The sequence below is a fragment of the Amblyomma mixtum genome, chromosome 2 (genome assembly GCF_055824585.1).
Source record: "Amblyomma mixtum isolate Tamu chromosome 2, ASM5582458v1, whole genome shotgun sequence".
Classification (NCBI taxonomy): Eukaryota; Metazoa; Arthropoda; class Arachnida; order Ixodida; family Ixodidae; genus Amblyomma; species Amblyomma mixtum.
The window spans coordinates 305,429,135-305,453,320 of record NC_143013.1 but is presented as its reverse complement, the minus strand read 5'-3'; the positions used below and the strand labels follow the sequence as shown (position 1 = coordinate 305,453,320).

Here is a 24,186-nt window from a genome sequence, read left to right as displayed (position 1 = left end):
TGGGACAGAATATTTGAAGATAATAATATTTCACAGAAATGTTCTCACCTGCTTCTAAAATACTACACAACAATTTCAAGCATATGCGCACTGATGTCCCTTTACATAATCAGAATCAGTTTGTCAAGGAAGAAAATATAAGGCGGACATATTTATATAGAAGTAGGTCCTGTAGTCGGTGACTGTACTGGGACCTCTTTTGTACTAATTTTTTTTCGCTGATCGTCACTGGTATCAACTGCCAAAGGCATTATTTTTTAATGTGTAACACCGAAAGAGATCGAATGACATTAGATGCATCGAATGCCATTCGATTCGAATCACATTCCCAGGCGAAGACAGTTGAGTCCTCTGTCGAAATGTTGGCAAACACCCTGAGGCTTTCCCCTCAGCTTGTTCACTTTGTGATTATTAAGTTTGCTTCTCTGACAGGGTATGACTTTGACATCACCCCAGTGCGGCCAAACATTGGAAGAGGAATGTTTTACTTACCTTTTTTTTTTATTATTATTACAGCAGCTTCTCTTTCAAAGGGCGGCCATAAACAGCCGAGAAGAGAAAGAACAGAATCGTAGTTCTTGTTCGCGAGGAATTGAATAAATAACACCAAAAGAAACCAAACAAGCCACAACATTTCGCGTCTTTTTTTTTTAATTCTCACACGTTGATTTCAAATTCCAACCCACACAGAATGTCTTTAAAAAAAAAGGAGCACGTTCACCCTGTATACAGAGAGAAAGAGAAAAACGTGCGACCTCATTAGCAAACCTGTTTTCAAGCGCACTAGTACGAAACAACAATCAGCAGAAAGCTACACAAACAATAGCTGCAGCACCAGCCCAATGAATGTAACATGTTTTCAGCTTAATTATCTATCGATGAATTTCAGTGTCGGAGTTTCGACAGAAGGTTGCAAAGAGTGCTGCTCGGCTCATAGTAGTCAGTAATTACACCTTGGGTTTATTACCCACGAAAAATTCTGTGCATAGTGAGAAAATCATGAGTCCATGCAAGTACCCTCCAACAACCGCGTAGAGAGAGCATCGAGTCGGAAAATATTCGCCCAGTATTTGGAAAACAGCCAGTATGTTCTCTTCCTTTCTTTAGCCAGTAGACAGCGCACTTCTTAGGAATATTTATATTATAACGAAGCTGGGACAAGTGTCATCTGTGTTGTCAAACACAATGAGGTATTTTTTTTTTTTTTTTGCTGCGTTACTTACCAGAATTTGGAAAGCCTGGCACCATTGTTCTGCTACTTCATGTCATGTATTTTCTTTCTGCACGTTTCTGCATGTTCACGCTATACGTGTGAACACTTACTAAACGATCCGCCGCGGTGGCTCAGTGGTTACGGCGCTCAGCTGCTGACCCGAAAGACGCGGGTTCGACCCCAGCCTCGGCGGTCGCATCTCGGTGGAGGTGAAATGCTAGAGGTACAGTCTTTGTCAAAAGTAACCAGGCTGCATGGTTTGCTTCTCATTTGTATAGTAGAGCCTTTACAGCTTTCCCTAAGGTCGAAAAGTTCTTTGAAGGTGAGGACAGGGGTTCTCCTCGCCATACAGAGATTCAGAGCTTGAGGGCTGGCATAATAGTTTAAATAAACGACTGAGAAGCAAAACCATGCAGCCTGGTTACTTTTGACAAAGACTGTACGTGTACTGTTCTATGTCAGTGCACGTTAAAGAGCCCCAGGTGTCGAACTTATACGGAGCCCTAAATTACGGCGTCCCTCATTGGGACGTTGAAACCCATAAAACTAAACTTATTAAACAAAGCGCACTGTTTATTTCTGCGCAGACACTGATGCTATTTGCATCCACCAGGCGACGGTTGCCGGCACGAAGGAGAGACATCATACACGAAGTTCTACATAAACTAAAGAGTGTCCACTGCGACTACGCATCCACGCTGACTCCAAAAGCCACCTGCAGATGTCGCAACACCCTAAACAGGACCAATAGGACGTTGTGCAGAAGCATGCACTGTGCTCTGCATCGCGCATAGTTTACTGCACACAGTTTTTCTGTAAGGTGCCTTCATCTTTACGAGTGCATCTACAATATGTAGCACAGCAAAAGAGTGTAAAATCTTAGTATAAATAATATCTCTGCGTATAACTTATGTAAATTGTAAAAAAGAAATAACGGCAAAACATTTTACCGGGTTTTATACGCCGTGAACATCTAGCACAATGCACTAGGCAGGAACGCGACGAACACTCGCTTATATCACACGAACAGCACGCTTCGCGAAACTGAAAATCGCGTTCGTGCGGCCACGCGGTGTTTTTGAATACTGCTGATAGTTTGTGGAGTTAGTGCTGACGACGACGGCTTCGGGCTTAGCCCGATCGTTGTGAAGAACGGTATCGGCGATAGCAAAAAGTGAACAGGCAGGCTGCATGCGCTCAAGAACGCAGCTCTAAGCACGGATGGGGATACAGCCAGCGCACGGCTCTCTAGATTGTCTCCAAAATGGGCATAGCTTTCGCAGATAACACCGCCAGTAACGCTGCAACGCGTGCGAGGGAAACTGGTCTGCCTTTACGAGTAAAAAAAAACGCACACATCCAACCGAAGCTGCCTTGATGTTCGGCAAAACTGTTGTGGTTATACCATTCATTCTGTTTGCTCCAAAACGCGATAGCATCGTTGAATTAGGTAGCAATGGAGGCTTGCTATAAAAGGTTATATATATGAATGACTGAACAAAATAGTAGATGTCAAGATGGGGTGATGCAGCCACAACTGCAGAGCCTGAGTGCTTGAAGTACGTATACATCGCGTTTGAACAATAGAGCAAGGCCTTAAGTACTGACTGAAAATGCCCCCGACAACGCAGCGCCAGCAAACAACTCATGAGGCAGTTAATTCATTTTAAACAGCAAAGCATTTGTTATTACACCAGGAGGAGACAAGAAGCTCTAGCAGTTATTACACCGCAGCAGTCTATAAACTGTCTATAGACTTCTGTCTATGAAGTCTATAGACTGTCTATAGATAAATCCTACAGAACAGTCTATAGGCAATACAAATCCCATAGACAGTCTATAGACAATCTATAGATTTATGGCGATGCACTTTTAGTAGACCTTTTTCTATAGACAGTCTATAGACTATGAATAGACAAAAAGCAATATCTACTGGAAGTGAATAGAGTCAATAAGAAGTTTATAGACCGTCTATAGACCATTTTTATATGGGCGGGGAAATAAAAGTGCACCCGCCATCCTCCGCATGAGCGATACGATCTCATCCGCTTATTTTAAGGAACAGAGAAAAATCCAAACAAGAAATGCTACCAGTGTCATTCTCGTACCTCAGTATTCTCAAAAGCCACTCTTATAACAGCGTTTCTAAATCGCTGAATGGCGCTGAAAGCTCCGTCACTCCGCACTGTTTTGTAACTTAAAGACTACGGCATCCGCATAGCTTTCTGCATACAGAATCACTATCCCGTAAAGTCGTTCTGCAGCACTGTTCTTGTCTCACTCTCAGCGAGCTTTGGCCACAAGCTAACGTGCACTAAAATTGCGAAAATTAACACAGAAGGTTCGCTTTTACCAACAACAGCTAAGCGGAGTATACGATCACATTTTTAAAAATTCGCTATGGTTAAGCGATATAGAAAGGTGGGTTACTCGGCGCTTTTTAAAGCAATGGATGGTACGCAATACATATAAATACCCGCCCCCTCTCGTTTCACAGCACAAAACCAGTTTGTAGGGTTTCCATTGTAAAGGTGACGCTGCCCGCTAGGTGCAAAATAATCGGCTCTTACGCAATTTAACACTGCGTTCGTGCCACAAGATATGTTGAGCAACGGAGATTTGGTGTGCATTCCTTAATTTTTAACTATATCCTTGAAATATAAGGTTAAAAAAGGGCGACTGTGCCGTTGAAGAAGTTTGGCGTTACGTAAAAGAGAAGCTGCTGAACCGGAGCAGATGCGACTCCCGCTGTTAGTATTATTCGGCGGTAAATACATTTGTCCCAAAAATATTATTCCGCTTCGAATACAGCTGGAGATCCAGGCAAAATTTTTTGCACAAACTAAGAATAAACTGCGATCCGAGAAATTTTAACCCCTTCACACCATAGTAATATATACGTGACCACATTTCAAACATCGGCAAGGATATGAGTGCGCTACATAAAACTCTTTAGTCAGTTTCCCTTGATCTGCTTGCGTAAATTCGGCCATACATGGATGCATGTACTTGGTGTCTGAGTTTTCAAGAACCCCATGTCTGTTATGATCATAAAGAGCATTTTTACGGAGTTCAGTTTGACTAGTATGAAGTGATAACAACAGCCGCTTGGCATACACTTTCCTCAGTATGCCTTTCTCTTATCTAACATTGTCTGACAAAGGTAAAAAAGAGAACTGCGATGCGAACCTATGAGTAAAAAACTGTACAAAGGACTAACAATGAAATATCGCGTTGCGAGACTCGACCGCTGCCTGAAAGCTTACAGGAAAACGTGCATAAAGCTTGCCCTGAAGGGCCCATTTCCAAGGCATCGGTGCCCTGAAGGCCAGTGCATAACTTATTGGTGTTTACAAAAACAGTACAGTTCGAGTAGGTGGTCTTTGACGCAAGACGACTGGGCACCGTGCCAGTTGAGGCGGCTTACGCGTTCAGCTGCAAACACGTCTGTTCCATTCACGGCCACAGTGGCTTCCAGCATACCCTCGCCCGGGAAACACTTGAGGGTGACCCAGAAGTAACGGACTTCACTGTTCGCATCGACCGTGACCTCGTACACGTCCACCACACTGCGAAGCTGCAGGCGCATACACTTGCCCGGCGCACCATCCTGAAGCCAGCCATTGACGGTGCGAAGGACGAAGTTGGCCATCTTTTTTGAGAGCGGGTCATTGACCGGGAACTGGCCACTGTCGTGGCAGCAGCACCAATGAGGAGCGATGAAGGCATCCCTGCAAGTCCGATTCTCGGGCACCTCTCTAAACAGGCTCATACCATGGTCGGTTCTGACAGGTGGGAGATCGTTGGGGAAATCGGCGAGTTCCAGAAGAGTGGCGTGCAGGTCGTAGTGCGTGATGAGGCGGTGCTGGTTGATCCTGAGATTCCTGACGACATCCGGGTACTTGCGACGGAACTCGCGGGGCAGAATTAAAAACATAAAGGGCATACGGTCTTCATACTTGCCAATCAGCGTCTGCCGGATGGGGCCGTAGCGCATGCCGTGGTCACTGAGGAACACGATCACAGACTTGTCCGCGACGCCGCTGGCATTCAGCCTTAGGAAAGTCCGAAGGAACGGCTCGTCCGCGAATCCAGCGGAATTGAAATTGTCGTGAGTCACATCGGAGATCCATGTGTACGTAAAGTAGCTACGGTTTCCGAGAAAGGCGACCAGAGAGCTGAAGTAATCGAGGTACATTTCTGTCTGGACGTTTGAGCCTACGCAGCCTTTGCCTCCACCGATAAACTTCTTGAATCTCGAGTTGTCGATGGCAAAAATCATGGGACGGCAGTAGTAGTCGGTCGGAATGTCTTTGAATCCCTTGAGAAGATAATTGAAGAGCCCGTACTTCGGACTTTCCTCCAGAAAGAACGTGCGATAGCCCAGGCCGGCGTATCTGTCCCACAGGAAATCTAGATTGTCAAAGAATTTTTCCGGACACTGTGCCATGGCTTCTTCGGCCGATTTCCCGGTCAGTAAGGGGACTTGGTTCGGAAACGAGTTGTCTCCAACCTTGTTGTATCCGTAAAATTCAATGGCTTCCATTTGGTCCAACAAGAACTCGCGAGTCTTCTTCAGGTGACGGAGGGAGTTGAGCCGCGAGACAGAGTCCAAGCCGACGATCACAATGTTCAAACGCTCCTTCGTACTGTTCAACTCTGGCCTCGCCGAGTCTTCCGCCAGCTTGCAACGCCGTTCCACCTGCTCTTTCAGCACAGGCACCATGAGGAATTCCTCGTGAATCTTGACACCATAGGCGGAGCACGTCACAAACACAAAATCCGTAGATAGCGGTGCGCCGAAGGCAAGCTTAGAACTAGGGTGGTACACTACCGCCGAATCCGGTTCTGTCCGGTTCTCATCGCGCGTTATTTTCTGGTAAGTGCACAACACGTCGTGAGGCTTGCGCCTGTAGTGCTCCCAGAGGACGCGGGAATCTATAGAAGGCACGTTAGCCGTAAGGCGTATGAAACTAGGCTTTCCGGGACACACGTACATGGTCTGCTTGCGGTACAGACTAGCCACGGTCCAGTGGAACGGGTCGAAGGCAGGGATCTTGCAGCCGTTCGTGTACACGACGTAACCGGGTTGCCCCAACCGTACAAGCTCTTTCGCGACGATCACGGGCTTGAGCCAGAAGGAATCGTCCTGGCGAGAGTAGAAGAAGAAAATGGACGCCACGCCGACCGTCCCGATGACCGCAAGCAGCGTGTTCTTCTTGCGCACGGACTTCGCGGACACCTGGAAGAGTTGAATTAAAGTTGTGTGCACGTGGTTGGGAAAACTGAGCATGCGAGCAGGAATTCGTGAATTAAAATAGGAGTAACGATTATAAATAATTCCTGATTATGAGCGTCAGCAAGTTAAGTTGCCATGCCGGTCAAGCTTTCAAAGCTTTCAAAGCAAAGGGTCTCACTTAGCTGTTTTGCGAAATTTTGTAATTTATGTATCGAAATTCAACTGCAAAAGCACACTAAGCTGGCACATGGTAGGCAGATATTTCAGCCAAGAATTACGTGCCACCGATTTACTACACGCGAAAGGCAGAGTATTTTTTTTATTTCCGTTAATGGTGCGTGAAGGATATTGTGAAATATGAAACGAAGCATAGCACTGATTTAAAACTGACCGACTTCAACTACGTTTTTAGTGTTATGGTATTAGATTTGTCACAACTACGCCCCGCCGATGTCCAAGACGAAATTCACTTATTGGTTGAGAGGTCAGGTGACCCTGTGACATCATCATAACCTGCCCACCGTGGCAGGTGGCAAATTAGTGATTGGTCGAGTGGCGTCGCGTGAGCTTGTGACGTCGTCACAACCTGTCTACCGGGTTGCGAGCAACCAAGTTTCTATACAGAAACCTAGAAACGGTATCGAAATGGAACACCAGAAAAAAAATGTTATGTATGCAAATATCAGCACCGCCAAAGCATAATGGCTACCTACTACTCTAGCTAGCAGTCTAAAATGATAGTTGATGGACCGACAATTGCAAAGAAATTGACGCAAACACACACTGAAGCTGCAACAGAAGCTGCGAAGAATGTGAAATCTCATGCTATCACATTCCACTCCTAAGGTGACTTAAGAGCCCCAGTAATTTTTGTAGCCTTTAGGCAAGTTTACTGTGATCTGTAGCGCCCCTTGGTGGCCGCCTCTATATGTCTCAATGGGAGCCTTCTCTGATAATGGATCACACAACTTTTTTCTGGTTAATTGCATTTACAAGTTAACGATGCCGATGGTCCAGACTTGTACTTTGCAAAGTTTGGAAGGTTCCACTAGCTTCATTTCCGTGAGGCGCATTTCGTTTGCCATATACTTTTCGGTCAAACACAGGATTACCACCATGTGAAAGCACAGAGTTGCCTTCAAGAATGACGTTAGGAAAAATTTGCTGCAGCGCACGACGAAAGGGATAGGAACTCTTATTTGGAATGAATCTCCAAGGACCCCAAAGTAGCTAGGACTGCAAGATAGTGCCCCAAAAGACGAATATATTTATTTCCTTCACTTCGCGATAAGCAACCTAACTTCTGAAATAGCTTTAAAGTGAAGTTTGTAACTACGAATATTTCAGTCAAACAGCACACTCACATCAAGAAAAGTTCATTTAGCAGCCAGCAAATTAGAACACAAAGAAGGGGGCGAAAAAAGCGCCCCTGACTTACCACTGACGGTCTCGTCGTCTTTTGCAACGATGCCGGAGCCATAGTCATTCGTCTCCGTCGGGTGCAGAGCGATTTCTTCTTGAATGCAACCTACAGGAAACCGTGGTGAGCATTGCGCGCCGTCCCGGTATCCTCAAGTCATGACGACCGGTTGTGCTGAAACAAATAAAAAAAAACACGTAGAGTATAAGTGCTAGTAACCCTCTCTGTGAACAGATAGGAATAAAGAAGTTGAAGGGCTCGTCAGAGTATCTTTACGACCGGAGCCTACAGCACTTGACAATAAGGTCTCAGGGACTGTTGGCTTCACTCGTAAATATATAACACTTGCTAGAACACTTTCATGCAATAGCCTGAGGCTCACGTGCTGGGACTTCCTTATAACTCTGCTCGGCTGTGACAGTATATCGCCTAGCCCTGTTTCTACGCCGAAGGCAAGAGGTCAACCGTTTAAAAATCTACGCCACAAGTCGACGTCAGTTCCTTTGTAAACAACCAACTAGGATAAGCTAGCAAGCTGCGGATGCGCGTCCGGTGCGGAGCCGTCAATCCCGCGTGGTGGATGACAAAACGCCGCTATTGCTCGGTAAACCTATTTCAAGTCCCGAGCTTCCAGGCTTCTGGGGTTGTGGTTATCGCCTGTCTCAAATACTACATGCACGCGAACACTCATGGCGAACGACGACCGAATTTGACAAGAGACGAAGCCTGCATAACGGAGGGCACAGTCGAGCGTGCAGTTGGAGACTGCTCGTGGAAGTCGCTCTTTCACTTCAGTCGCGCGGATTTCGAAACAGACTGTTTCAGCCAGCTGCCCATGAAGCCGCGGAGGCTTGATATTCTTGCAGCATGAGGCGGGCTCTTTGGCTGTTGCACATGCCAACAAGAAAAGCATTGTAAAATTTCCATGTCTGGACAAAAGCAGAAAGTCTTTTATTAGAACTCAGCGAAATTCTGGCGAGCAGTCTATATTGCCGTCAAAGGTGGCTGCTTTGTTCCGCCTCACAAAATGCGATTGTGAAAGCGATTTTCTCCATGTATTCATTAGTTACGTCGCTGTGAATGTACGTTTACTCCCTCAATGCGCGAAACGAGACAAGATAAAGATAATCTGGACACGTTACACTCGGCACGAATACGTTTTGCTGAGCAATCAATTTATTTCAATAGACCTTGAGGTCATCTGCCCATGTGAATTCTTTAATATCTCAGCGAAAATGCCAGAGGGTATTACGCGCCCCGTCTTCTAAGATAATTTGCGATCTACTGCACTTCGTTAAATGCAAAGGTCAAGCACATAATTGTACTTTCCGCTGTTTGCACTTAACTGAGGTATTGTCGTCTCCCTTTTCGACCTTTACGCATGTTCTTCAGCTTTGAGTCAATTTTACAGACAAGCAAAAACTCATGCGTTTGTCGAAGGTCGTCCAAAGATACGCAACACTGCTACGAGACGTTAAAAACGAGCTGAGTTACTTCCAGATCAATCTGGCGAGTAGTAAAAAGCAATTATGCAAGTTACACGTTCATCAGGCGAAAACCTTTTGCTTAAACACTTGCGTTGATGTCATATGTTTATGTCATATTAACGCTAGTTCTGTTCGGCCGTACGTACACGTAATGGCAACATGAAAGGAAGCACATTGTTAGCACTGTGTGGATGACTAGCACGCATTGTCTTTTCTTATAATTAGTTTTCCTCGGCACAGTTCCAATGAGTCATTTATAACTCCAGTGCAGAAATATCAACAAGATTCCTTCTTGTTTTTTAAGCTCTCTGGTCCCTGGCATATTGAACCTACCTTTGTGTTTTGTCGGCCCAATGGGCGGTAGAGTATTTAGACGAGAAGTGTGGCAAGATATAAAGTCTGTACTGCATGTTGACGTCTTAAAAATAGATTAAAACTTCCCATCAAAAAGTCCGTACCTCATAACCACCTTCAAGAAAAAAGAATTGAGAAAGCCTCACCGTTCGTGTATTTCACCCAGCATTCTTGTCGAGTGGTAGTATTAGCCGCACCCAACCGGCCATCCCGTCTCCCGACGCCTGACAGGTCCACGCTCTCGTCGTTCGAGCAGCAGCCATGGAGAACCGGGACGAAAGACGGCGGCCTGTGCAGTGACAAAACGCCACGAGGTGATGGAGACCCGCCCCCTTCCAGGCCCGGGAGAGTGGCACAGTCGCTCGAGCCGCCCCAGGGCTGGCGCAGAAGAAGGAGACAATCAAATTGTCACCCTGCGCAAACAGCGAGCAAGTAGTACCCTCGAGGAGCCGGACAGCTGTTACTACAGCTCCCCCGCGGTTCCCGCGTCAAAACAAAGACAGAGGAAGGCGTGCGGCGCGCGTTCCGACAAAGACCGCGGGCCGCGCTCACGGAGCTGTAGCCAGCCAAACTGCTACGTAGTACACGCGAGCAGGCAGCGTCAAGGTTCTAACGAGCGTCCCGCGCTGCCGAGGCAGCGGCGCGCCCAATGGAGACGCACGCACGTACGAGTATAGCACGCAGGCCTGTGTACGGCGTTCGCCTTGCGTGAGCCTGAGGCGCATGTACTGGCACGCGAGCGGCGGTGGCTCGGAACGGCGTGCAGGGGACGTGCGGGGCCTTTTGTTTTCGTGACTCTTAATTGGAAGGCCGCCGCCTTCGCCTGCGACGTCGTGCCTTCCGGACCCTTTCCTGACCCGCCGCCCGCTTCGCGTTCGCCTTCCGTCACCGACTGTCACGTCCGCCCCGCAGACAGCTATACAAGTCGGCCGTTACAGCACTCGGCGAGCAAGTAGTTTTGTCATCCAGGAGGCTCCGGCGAAGTGCGAGTGACTCACTGATGCAACGGCTCATCACAGCATGCACCAGGATATGCGCTGCCAAAAATGAAGGCACTTTTCCGGGGATAGATTTACGGCGGGGAGAGAAATCTTCTGTTGTAGAACCGCACTGACCTCATCTCACTCTTCACTCTCTTTCTTTCTTTCTTTCTTTCTTTCTTTCTTTCTTTCTTTCTTTCTTTCTTTCTTCCTTTCTTTCTTTCTCTCTTTCTTTCTTTCTTTCTTTCTTTTTTTTTCTTTCTTTCTTTCTTTCGCTCGTTCTTTCTTTCGTTCGTTCGCTCGTTCGTTCTTTCTTTCTTTCTGTCTATCTTTCTTTCTTTCTTTCCTTCCTTCCTTCTTTTTTTTCGTTCCTTTTTTCTTCTTTCTTTCTTTCTTTCTTCGTTCCTTTCTTCCTTTCTCTTTTCTTTCTTTCGTTCTTTCTTTCGTTCTATCTTTATTTCTTCCTTCTTTCTTTCTTTCTTTCCTACGTCCTTCCTTTGCCGACTCTAAGGGCTCGCTCTAGAACCAGGAAGTGCGGGTGGCTTTATGTGGTTGCAGCCACAAAGCGTCACCAGGACAAAAACTATTCGCACCAGCCATACAACTGACGCGACAAAGCAACACGGAACAGGCGATAAGAGATCATATCGTAGAGCAGCCGGAATCAAGACTAACACTCCAAGCATTCTGCCTGAGGAGGAAGGGCGCTTCAGGAAGACTTCGTCGCTTACTTACTACACCTTCCTCCTTTTTACTGGCAAACCTTGTGACGCAAGTCTACCTTAGGCAGTCTGCTGAGACCTAAGCAAAGAAACCCAAGTCCCGCCAAGGCCGCCGGATATAACGGGCCTGCATATCTTGGACATGCGGAAGTTGTAGCACGTCATTTCGTCACTTGCAGTTCCTGTCAGCTAGGCGAACTTACTGAAATAAAGACTATACTGCGCCTTACACCTCAGTCCACGAAGAAGCAGAGGCAGCCGCATCATCTCCGCTCGATGCGGGCGCAATGGCTTCCCTTTCACGCCCCTCCACTTTAATCTTTTACACGCATTTTCACCTAGACCTGCTAGCCCCAGAATAATAAAAAAAAAGCACACTTAGCGTAGTTCCTTTAATCGGTTTTGCCGTAAATCATACAATCGTTCACAACTGCGCTGTCGGACACAGCAGCAGTTCATAAGTCAAGGCCGGATATATTGAACCAGATATTTCGAATTATTGCATATATCGAACGCGGATATTTGGAATTATTAGATATATCGAACCCACAGATTATCCCTTTGAAAATCACGTATACAAGTGCAGTACATTCGTGCAGTACATCCAACCCAATTTAGGCGGTCATTCGATAAATCGAACGGCGTGCCAGGACTCTATAAGTGGAGCTTCTCCTAAGGGCTCTATTCGATTATTTGTCGCGTGCGGAGACGGGTCAGTTGCGCGGCCTTCGGCATCTGCTGGCAGCGCTAGCGCCGTGAAGCCGCATGCCGACGTATACATTTTCATTTGTTCTAAAGAGATTTTTGTAAGATATGCAGCTTGTCAATGCTTTTTTTTTTTTCGGTGTTCTTCCGAAAACCGAATAACCGTAATTGAGGCGAGAACTACAGTGAGTGATGCATTGCCATAATTGCCCTTGGCAACAGAACCTGCAGGCGATATCGATATATTAAGCCATTAATTTGTGTCAGTTTGCTGGTAACAAAACAGATATGATCGTCTTAGGTCATTTTTTCGTGAAATACAGCATTGTTGTTGTTGCGACTGAGAGAAGGATGAAAAGGAAATTGCACGGGCCTGCCAACTGGCTCGAGCCGAGCCAGGCACTATATCTGAAATTCTGAACTAACAACCTTGAAGCACTTGTCTTCTGCTAATGTAACGGTTCTATTTCTTGATCTTCGAGTACAAAGATTGCGCTTTGCTGTTTTTGTGAGAAAACGTTTATTATAGGTACTTTTTGAAGATCCATAAAAATTACCGCAGGCTTTGTTCGGGTTTGCCTGCTTCGTTAAGCGTATAAGTCCAGTCAACATTCTCTGAAGTGCTCCTTAATTTCGGGAGATTTGCATTCTTAATAACCTGGAAGCTCTCTCTTAAACGTGCTTATTTCGTTTTTTTTTTTTTTTTTTTGCACAGGGACGAATATGGGGAAGTGGTAAGTGGTGACCGATATAAGATTGTCAGTTTAAAAGATTGTTATGAAGAGATCTAGCAATTATGAGTACGAAGATACAATAGCTGATGTAGGGGATGACTGTGACGAAAAGGTGCTTTTTACAGTTCTTCTTTTAACGTTCGCTGTTAACATTGCTGGAGTGCTATGAATTGTATAAGTCGTTGGGTGTTGTAGCTATGCCATGTGAAGTGGACTATGGACAATCAGTTCACCAGCAGCCTATGCGACTACCTCGCCGAAACTGGTCTCCACTCCTTCTTTTAACTTTTTATATCCTACATTCCACTCCCACTTTCTCAACTTATGCCTCATGGCAGACTTTTCGAATAATAAAAAAAAAACAATGCCATGTTGCTTGATGCCAAGCAATCCATGCAAATAAAAAGGAAAACGAAAGCCTTCTGCGTGTGCGCACGAGAGGGCGCAAGTGGGCAGGTTTCAGTAACGTTTCAGTAGTTGTGGCGTGCGTTTGCTGCCGTAGAGCTGCTTCAAAGCGCTGTGCTGTTTGTCAGCATCATCAGCAAGCGCGGCTGTAAATGTCAGTTAAAACCAGCTGCCCAGCCTGGATGGTGCAATTCGGCTTGTCGTACAAAACGAGCAAGCCGAGTGTGCGGCCTTCATTTAACCGCGGCTTTTCTTTATCACTGAAGTCGCTTCGTTACTAACTTAGCAGTCATTAAGTTGGGTCGCTAAAAGAAAGCCCTGGCAGCAAAACTTGTCCGCAGCAGATTTGTTTCTGGTTTCTGTTCTGCAAATGAATAGTTTTTAGTCTTTTCGAACATTGTTTGTTTTTACAAGATTTGTTTTTATATGCGTCTTCCTATTATTGCACTGATGAATTGTTACCGTCGGCTTTCCTTCGTGCTTACGGGACAACTTCAAGAATGGTAGGCTGTTCGAAACCGATCCGCCTTTGTGCCTCCTTCTCTACGCTGCGTGAATAGTGTCATCCAGTGGACTACACAAGAGAACAAATAACAAAATCAGCGGCCCAGCAGGCAGCAGCGGCTGTAAGATTTACCACTTTTCAGTGCTCTACATAATAAGGATACTCTTCACAGGGATTTCCTTTCTTTGTTTGCTCTTTCGTGGACAATGCCAAAAGGAAAAGACCCATTCATATGAGAAGCGAGGGCTTGCTGCACTCAGAAAACAATGCGGAGTTTAGTAATGCTTTGTAATGCTAAATAATTTTCAAACAATCAGTTTAAATGCCGTTTGAAGCGTGTACGAAGAGGACTTATAATTCAAGCCTGCAGACTACTTAAAAACGCCTGGGCGACATGGCGAACGAACGTTGGAAATAAACGCAGCTAATTACCGCCATGAAACCTGTTCACGTATGACCCCGCGGTCATGGGAAACGCAGGAGCCACTTAGCTGCATGCTTACAACAGCTGACACGAGCGCTCTATTATATTCATGCTTTGCGTACATATACGAGCCCAGTAGATAGACCTCTCAAGTGGCGGTTTCCCGGTCGTTACAAAGCCATCGACGACTGTTTGGGTGGTCGGTGACCACTGCAACTGCAGGAGAAAAGAAGTATAATCTGTCCGTGACCTTGGAAGCATGCAGCACGCGGAAAGTACTGTACAATCGACATGCTCGTGTTTGTTTCTAGCTTTTTTTTTTCTAGAACCTACCATGATCCTCCTAGTGCCTGTGAGCCGTGTGCCCTTCGGTTATTCTTAAACTTGCATGGCATACAGCAGAGATTGCGAAAACTCGAGTGTAGCGAACATTTTTCGAGTGGGCGTGTAATACGGTAAAAACAGCCAAATCTATATAGGCGCTGATTCTTACGTCTGTTGAGTTCAATGAAATGGAATAGACCGTAGTCTTGATCCGAGTAGAGGAAACAAAATAATTCGGCTTTCTGTAGAACAGAATGCAACTAAAATGTGATATCAAACGTCGCACTGTTTATGCTCAAGTGAAGCTTCCTTGCGGAAGCGCTCATTTTCGATTTCCTCCGTCGCCTTTTACTGCTTTCGACGCCTTGGCGTCGTGTCTCTGCTATCTCGGTTGCCGGGATAAACGACGAAGCACGAGAGCTAAAAACTGTTCCCCTAAATTGTTTCTGTGGATGAACTCAGCGGGCTTGACGATGGACCAAAGCATGATCTTAGGTCCAACCGACGTGCGACCCCTGGCACGCCTTCTTGCACACACGATATCATCAACTTTTCATTTTAACCTCTACGCATATATTCCTATATCGAGCCCAGTCACTATTCGCTCTCGTGTTCTAATAACTATGACCATTTTATAATTGTTGTTAGCTGCCCGGCATTTCAGCGGCTATATTCCCGCTTTGACAATTCAAACTTGCCGCGCTGTGCTTCAGAGGTGCTCCAAATTTACCTGTGGAGCCATCTGTTAATGACTTTCGCTGTTTGTCCAACAGCGCGCGGTTGCTAAGCGACCGCTCTAATGGCCCCGCCACCAGGCGGACTCACCGAACGTTCACTAAACTGTGCCTCCCTGTGGCATCTTGAAATAGGACATCTAAAAGCAGCACATAGTCACTTGGCTCTAGTCCCGCGACGCGTATTCTTATGAACGCAAGGTAAGCAGGTTTAACGAGAAAACCCAGCCTGGTTTCTCACATTATGTAGGGCACACACTGGATTTTGGGCAGTGCCGACTTGTGCCGACAGATTGGGAGAGGTGACTGATTTGAGAGGTCTGCTCAGTTGTCGTCACGGCAGAACACTCGGTCTTTTGTGACTAAGTGCAAATCATTCGCTAGATAGTGAAGAAACGAAGGAAATGGGTGTTAGCACCGTTAATGGGAGGTTTACTATTCCGCACAAGGACAGAGCTATAAAAGGAAGATAAAAATGGAAGGAGAGGGCAGGTAAGTGTACAGAAACTTTAGTCGTAACAATTATATGAGCTTTATAGTAGCAGAAAAATTCTGCGCTCATACTCACGCAGGAAAGAAATCATCTATTGCTAACAATATCTCTAGAAAAATAAGGAACGCTATAGTGTTCAAACAAATCCACACACGACAAAAAACAATTAAAATGTACAAAAAGCAATCGCAAAAGTTAGTTTTTGAAGGAATGTCTCCAACTCGCTGCGTAGATCGAAGAACATTGATTCAATTGGGCCTTTTAAGCATACGAATAGCGCCCGATTTCAAGCGGCTTTTATGTTCGGGTGCTTTTAGCTTATTTTTACCCGTAAATGAGCCGGAACTCTTTAATCGTATAAAATAAAGAGCCAACTCAGACTTCTTCGTTTAACGAATCTTGAAAGAAAAAAAAACATTGCCAGCCCTGTCTAGAGTTTCCTCGAATACGGGACATTTTTCAAGACATTTGTTGCGTCGCTCATTAAAGCAAAGCGGCGCGGACCAATTTTCCTTTTACTCAAGAGGAGAGCACATATAGAGGTGCATCCGAGACAAGGAAGGAAAAGAAAAGAAATGCGAAGATAGTGACGTAACATTGTCCGAGCGTCACACAGTCTGGCCTTGCACCATGCAGCACGCTTGCATTGCCGAGAGGAAAAGGAAAGCCCCGTAATTTGAGAACTTCAAGCGCAGCCGCAGTGTACTTGAAGATTCCCCCTTTATAGGAACGCGGGCGAAGAAGCACGTCTCGCTAACAAACCTGTTTTCGACTTGAAACTTCACTCACGTCCGCCGCTTCTTGGGCAGCGTTTTCCTGTATTGCTTGCGCACCCTGAATATCCCCTTCACTTTACTCGCTATATAGAGTAGACGTTAGGGCGCGTCATGAATACGCCGGCCGCCAGTGAAAAGAAAAGCAAATAAAAAAAAGGGGGGCGAATAGTTTTCCTACACGCCGGCTAGCCGGGCCGTCGGCATGCCGCCAACCCACTTGGCCGCCGCCGTCTCATCTCCGCCCCGCCTCGGAAGAAAGTGGATCGCTGACCCAGTATACAATATAGCCTGCAGGGTGCCGCGCGCCGTAGCGTGCGCGAGCCGTTGTGTCTCGTCGATAAGACTTCCAGCCTTGGGATGGGACCACGCCCACTTCTTCTTTCTGCGCTCCGTCCCTCCGTTATGTCGTGCTCACGTGCGTGAGAGATCTTGGCTAGGACGCGCCGGCGAAAGTTGGAGCTCTTCGGGTATTTACGGATACGCTATACCGATCGTCAGGACTTCTGGCTTGTGTGACGCGGTACGCTTAACCAGGTCATGCATAGAGTAAACGCAGCTCATTCGTTATCTGTTAGCGGCTGCGAACAATCCCGCGCCGAAATGGAGATTACGTACGCCTTTTGATGCCGTTGTCTTTACCTTTTCCCTATACATGGTGCAGGCAAGTATGCTCTTTAAAGAAAAGTAAGCACCTTTCCGTTTGTAGAGCCATTTCCTTTCATACACGGAGGAAAAAGAGCAGACGGTACGAGCGCTCGCTTATTTAGCGCTCAATCACCGTTCATTGATCTGACCCATATTGTTCGGACAGCGCTCGTCCTATGTGATCCTTTACCTCCGTGCTTTCCTCCCTTTGGTGCTGCTTTTCCACCATGCATATATACCGACAAGCCCAACTTGCCGTTCATTCCCTCATCGTTATTCCGATTATCTTCAGTCCATTATCATTATCCTCGTCAATAACGGTGCGCACCACCACCACGGTAAAAATTAAAGTTGTGGTTTTTGTTTCGTTGTTGTTGCTCGGAATAATTTTTTTATTCAAAATGCCCCTAAAGGCCCTCATGGATGAGGGTATTACATAGAGCAGAGGGGGCGGGGGAGGGGGGAGTACAGACAACTAGTCAAAAATAGAAAATAAACCAGAAATAAAGAAGAAAACAAAAACACATCATAGGACATTGGAAATATACTCATTAGTAATAATTCATCATTTAAGCGAAAATGAAAAACAAAACATAAAAAAGAGGAAAATGAACAAAGCAGCAGACAATGAAAAATTACACCCGGCTATGCAACCTATGCAACTTCACTGAAACCACAGCATTGAAATGAAGCAATGTGAATCATAATTAATAAAAATACAAGGCAAAAAAGCCCAATGCATTTGCTCATCTCGAATCACGGCACACAACCCACCAAAGTCAAAAATTAATTCAAATTCAGCATTTTACTCTAATGTTATTTGAGGTTTATGAGCTTCACAGCCTTCAGCGCAACTAACAGAAGCGTGATGTCGTAGTTCAGGTGCATGTACTAATGTATTATCTTAGGCGCGCAAAATATTGTACTATGACTAGCGCATGAGACGCGAAAACGCGCCAACCGTTCAGCTGTTCAGGGAGTAATGGGAAAAGCGCAGACAGGTTTCAGACACGCACTGAGCACGTACACTGGTTCCTCGAGTCCCGTCAGAACGCGCTGATGGTAAGCGAAGCCGCATGCCCCCTGTTGCCGGTAACCATGATTAAGAATGTAAAAGGTGAAATGAGCCAGTACAGCCTTCGAACTGGCTGAATCACAAAGTGCTCGGAACAGCCTGATGACACTCCTTGCGTACTGTACAGAAAGCCATATTTTTTACCGCAGCGGTGACCTGGTGATTTGAGCCTTCGCCTCGAATCGCGAGGTCTCGGGTTCGACCCCCCCAGTGCCGCAAGGTACCCACTGTTGGTACAACCTTTACCCTGTCCTCGTGCTCGGCTTCTCTCGGCAAAATGCTTGGAAAATGTGGCTTTGACGACGCCTTGTGGAAAGAAAATGCCCTACGCCTAGGCACTTTTTAATGTCCTTGCGCCGTAAAAATCCATTACCATCAAAAACCCATCTTTGAGAACGAATGCGAGCAATGACATTAAATTAATTTCTGCCTAGACTAGCATGGTTCGCTCCTGCGGTCTTATGCAGTTTACCTCGTTCAACGAACCGAAAGCATGCGTTTGTTTGTATGTTCGAGAAGCTCTTCAAACATCTACTTGGCGATGAAACACAGTGCATCTTGCAGTCGGCTTCAGTTTCAGATAGCCACTCAATCTTACTCTCAGTTTTGTGTGAAAGAAAACATTTACTGCGTAGCCTCATTTTTTTAAATGAAAAATATGGACAACTGGAGTCCATTGCTGCGAATGTCTGGTGAAGGAAACAATTTGGTGGCTCGTCTAGAAGTCCTGCGCGAGTCACGTTTGCGCTGCTTTGTGTTTGACGGGGTGAGTCGAAATCGCGCTCACCGAGAGGCGAGCTGTCAAAAACCTCGTACCACTCGCAATTTCGACTCGCGCCGCCGAGTGAAAGCCTTCACGAGGGCGCGAACGTGAAGCAACACAATCGCATATCCAAGCTTCGGCGGGTACTCCGGGTCAGGCCGCGAGCCGGTTCGTTCGCAAGTAGCGGCGTGCCTGAAGGAAATGCCTAGGCCTGATTGCATGATCACGTCGAGTGGAGAAGAATACGGGAATACGAGGCGCGTTCGTTAGACCCGAGGATTGAAAGGCCGCCAGTGTATAGAGAGAGAAGTTTTGAAATTGTGCGTAGCAGGAAGACGAAAAGGCTGTATAGACGGAAGAAACACACGGGCAGAGGGCGCCTACTTTGCTAGCAAGAACTTTTCTCGAAAAATTGCACTTGTGTGCACAACGCGAAAGGAAAGTCTGAAATAACAAAAAAAAATTCACAATCAAAAGTACCCAAAACATGGTCCTTCCGAGTGCCCTTCCTCACCGCCCTCATAAAAATGGTCTGTAGACCGTCTATAAACTTCCTATAGACTCTACTGCCGTCCTACATATATCTCTTTTTGTCTATTTATAGTCTGTAGACAAAAGTCTACTAAAAGTGTACGGCCATTACTCTGTAGATTGTCTATAGATTGTGGATAACATTTGTATTGCCTGTAGACTGTTCTCTAGGATTTGTCTATAGAGAATCTGCAGACGTTATAGAGCGAACTCTACGGACAGTCTATAGACTGTCTAAGAAATTTTTGTACGGGGCTGCAAGTGGCAGTGGTATGAGCAATATAGAATTCTTCGACAACTTCTCGCGTGGTAGTGTGCCTACGTTTCGAAGTTGCTATGGTGTCAAGTCAAGGAATCCCCCGCCGTGGGTATGTGCCATTGAGCCTGAAGACATCATCATCATCAAGGTATCGAGCTTAATATTCGTTCTGTCTGATCCCTTGTTTGCGTTTCTATGATACGCACTTTTCCAGGCAGTTCCAAAACGCTGCAACATTGTTGTTTGTTTGTCTTCTTCGGTCGAACTTTCATGCATTTTTCGTATCGTTCCTTTTTTCAAGCGTTTCTGAAACACTGAAAACAAAGCTGGAATGACATGACCTTTTCCTAACCCCCATTAAAACCACGTATCTGCGAGTTGCCCAAACGTTCCCCACAGGGGCCTGACGAACGTATCTAAGGGACTGCCCCAGCCTTAGTTGCCAATGTGGGACCCACATGGGCCCAACATTGCGTGCTGCCTATAGGTTGGCGTTACCTGGGTTCTAGATGCCACTGGACAAACTCGCCCGAATTTCTGTTCAGCTGCAGTACACGAGACTGAGGAAATTATGCAACTGAAGAGGTCTGTTAATAGCGAATTGAAAAGTTGCTAGTGGTTTTTAGGGCAAGATAAAGGGCAAGAAGAAACAACGTTCCACTAAGCAAGCTCCGCTAATCCATCTTCGGCGACTGCTAAACTGCCTTTTGCCTTAATGTGCCGCATTCCCTCAATGTGCGTTAACTAGCGCCGTTTGTTACCCTGGAGAAGGTTATGCAACATCATGTCCCTAAAGGAGCTGCAACGCGCTGCGCGATCAAAATAAGAAAATTTAGCCAACTGCCAACTGTTATAACTTATCAGTGGTTACTGGACAGCCACAATGAAACTATTTCAGAGCAGAGCTGCTGAGGGAAAGTGAGAATTCGATTATGACAGCTGCAAAAAAACTGTTTCAATTTAATTGAATGCGCCACTTACAGAGTCTGTTCTGAAAGTAGTAGGACTGGTTTTTTCCTGGGCGAACGGGCGGACGAGAGGTAGTCTGCGCGTGCAGGATCGTTGAAGGGGGATATTGGGAATGCTGGGGAAAATCGGCAGTCGGCTCTCGGCCGTTGAAGAGAGGAGGTCGCTTGTACTGTGAACCCCTGTCGAAACGTCTCGTCACGCAGAATCATCGAGCATTTACTGGATCAGCGATACGCGATCAAATTTTGAGTATATCTTGGTAAAACGGGCAAAGAGACTCACAACATGATTAAGGAGGCCTACGGTGACGCTTCTATGGGTAGATCAGGTGTTTTTTGTGTGGCACAAGCTGTTCCGAGAAGGTAAGGAAAGAGCGGAGGAAGACGACCACTCCAGACGCCCTTCGACCAGCAAGACCAACGAAAATGTGTAGCGAGTGAAACATTTACTTAACAATGGTCGTAGAATGAGTATCAGAATGATTTCTGATGACTTGAGCATTCCTTAAACCCAAGTTCTTGAAATCGTGACAGAAAACTTATCCATGAGGAAAGCGTGCGCGAAGTTGGTGCCGGGAGTGTTGTCAGAGGAGGAAAAGGCGCCCGGTAGGATCTTCTTCATCATGTGAATGAGGACCCAGATTTTTTGCCCAGCACAAGGCAGCAACGCTGCCTCAGCCCCCCTGCAGTCTCGACTTGGCCCCGCCAGACTTTTTTCTATTTCCGAGAATAAAATCGACGCTCAAGGGGAAACATCACGGATCGGTAGAGGTGGTTCAACAGGCCGTGACGAGGGAGCTAAACAGCATTCCGGTCCATGCGTTCCTGGAGGCGTACGAAAATTGTAAAACTCATTGGCAGCAGCGTAAGGGTGCTACCTTGAAAAATTGTAATCGTTTGTACTATTCTCTTGAATAAATTTAGTTTAAAAAAATGAGTCCTACTACTTTCAGAACAGACCATGTATGTTTAGTGGTAATGCACCGATCTTTATTATGCAGGTTGAAATGGGCTATTTAACGCACGATTTCACGGACGAGTAGCCGGTTCCAGAAAGGATAATTAATTACAGGTGGGAGGGAAAAATCTTACTAACGCCGGGAACGGCAACAGACATTTTAGTGTTGTTTCACACGATAACAGAGTGGAGACGGCGGACATAAACTTGTTTAAAGCATGAATGATTAGCGATGATTACGCAGTGCACTGCGTAATCATCGCTGATCATTCATGCCTTGAACAAGTTTGTACCAAAAGGGGGGGGGGGGGGGGGATTTTGCAATAAAGGAGTAAATCCTCAGTAGCACTCACCCAAGCACAGCTATCCGGCTACAAAGGACAGCTATATAGTTCCACAAATTCCTGAATACCTTTTCCACGTACACAAGTGTGTCACATCGAAATGTCATCCATAACACAGAAGAAAGTGTTTCACTTACTATTCCATCAGGTACATATGTCTTAGTGCTTTCTTTATCTTAGGCAGTATCCGTATCAAAGAATGCTGACTTCGTGTTCGCTATAATTCTAAGCACGCACACTTGTTAGTAAAATGGTTAAAGCTCACAAAAGAACTTTTTCTAGGTTGCCGCTAGATGATTCACGGCAATTATAATGGAGGATCTTGCGAGCCTTACTAATATCAGTTTAGAGATTTGAAAAGCGACGAAACATTTTTTTTTTTTTTTCGCTTGGCTCAAAGAATGAGAAATCCTGATCCTCAGGATTGAGTTGAAACCCTACGCACGAGCAAAATACGACAACTACACACACAAGACAAGCCACATGGCGGCGAATTTCGAATGCTTTCATTCCGAAACCAGTGCTTGCTTTTGCGTTATCGCTGAATGCACTATAAGCAGCACCAGCCACAAGCTGCGTGGCTGTTAGCAGCCAATCTAGGTTAGTTTTAAGCATCCTTGAAACTCTGATTCATCTGCAAAGCGTTCGTGTGCGGTCAGTCTAACGGGGAAGGTGAGGTCCGCCCTAAATGTTCTTGTCTCCCACGCTGTAAGCACAGTCTAAATTTCAGGAACCTCTGAGAAGTTTTTCTGTCCTTTTGATGAAAGCCCCTTTTAAAAGCAATAAGCTTTCAGCGTCTACGCTGTTCGATTTACTCCTGCCGGCCCTAAGCGATCTTTTAACGTTCGATCAGCGTGCTACAGGTGCCCAATTGCGTTGTAGAGTTTCAGAGTTGTCTAGATACTAAAACAACATGACCGAGCTTGAAACGCTTGAGTGCACGCAAAACAAAACAAACGTACGAGCGTTCATGCATGCCCATGGCATATCCGCTTATAAACAAACCCCATACGCTTGAGAACAGCTCAGAATAAGGCAGGAACTCACATGCACGCAACAATTGAAGCGATTTCAAGCATTCAATTTTAAGAGAGTTGTTAGCCTCGGCTACTGTGACAATGTTGATTAATCAGCGCATTCACTCTATCTCTCTCAAAAATGCAAGAAAGCGCACTCGCTTGATCACTAACTTTCACTTCCTCATGCACGTGCAGACCGCACACATACACACGCTTGCACGCAAGCATGCTGAAACAGTCGCCGGCAACACTCAGTCATTCTCTGCTCGACTGCATTGGCTACTCGCGCAACCGACGAAGCACGGAGTTGCTTTCGAAACTCACCTCATGCGGCTACGGCGAAAAGGGGAGGAAAAACAAAAGAACCGAAGAGGCAATCCCGGAGCCGGAAAGTCCGAATCAATCTCCATCTCGTCCAGTCTGGAAGCGAGGGGGTTGATCAAGTCGCACACACACTCCGGCCGCGCAACGTCATCATCGCGCGGCACAGATATCTTACGGGTGCCTCCGAAACACGAGAACCGGCGCCGCCCCGAAGAAGAACCACGCGCGCGCTTCCACCGCGCGCCGCCGCGACCACGCGCTGGCAGCGTCGGCGTCTCGGGTGCGTGTGACGCGCGCGATCGCTCTCAGCGTTGCGCCGTCTACGGCGCCGCCAGAGTAGGGCGCGCTAGAATAACGACAAGAGGGCGAGCGGGGAGAGCGCCTCAATTCTATTCCTTCCCCCACCTCCAAACGGCCGGACAGGCGGCCGGCCGGCGACGACTGCGTAGTAGGATCGATCTCTCGCACAGCCCGTACTATGAGGAGGAGGAGAGAAAAAGCGAGCGGAGAGAGAGAGAGAGAGATCGCCGCCGGCTCTAGCACGCGAGGTGGTACAGAGAGAAAAGGGTGCGGTGGAGGGAGGGGTGCCTCTCAAACAAGAACAAAAGAGCAGCCAGCGTAGCGTCCCGCGCGCGCGATCGCCGCGTCTGGCTCAGCCGGCGAGCGCCAAGGACCCCAACCAAGCGTGGCCGGTATCCCGTCCCGTGTACGCCGAACGGACGTGCGGCCACCGGCGGGGTTACAGTAAACAGCGGGTTGGTTGTTGGTCAGTTAATGTTACCGCT

General features: G+C 46.6%; 2 protein-coding genes across 3 annotated transcripts in view; both read right to left on the bottom strand.

Annotated features, from left to right (window-relative positions):
• LOC149364791 (gastric triacylglycerol lipase-like) overlaps nucleotides 1-23,540 on the bottom strand; it is a 71,752-nt gene extending 48,212 nt beyond the window's left edge. For both annotated transcript variants that reach the window (XM_089574717.1, XM_089574718.1), the window contains exon 1: nucleotides 23,402-23,540. The gene's annotated coding sequence lies outside the window, so the exon portion shown is untranslated. The remainder of the gene's footprint in view (nucleotides 1-23,401) is intronic.
• Nucleotides 628-23,541, bottom strand: LOC149364790 (uncharacterized). The gene is made up of 4 exons (XM_089574716.1): nucleotides 23,402-23,541; nucleotides 9,860-10,002; nucleotides 7,891-8,046; nucleotides 628-6,455 (listed from the first exon to the last, which is right to left on the bottom strand). The coding sequence occupies exons 3-4, from the start codon at nucleotides 7,936-7,938 to the stop codon at nucleotides 4,554-4,556; spliced, it is 1,950 nt and encodes a 649-aa protein (XP_089430842.1). The 5' UTR covers nucleotides 7,939-8,046; nucleotides 9,860-10,002; nucleotides 23,402-23,541; the 3' UTR covers nucleotides 628-4,553.
• Nucleotides 23,542-24,186: the final 645 nt, after the last annotated feature.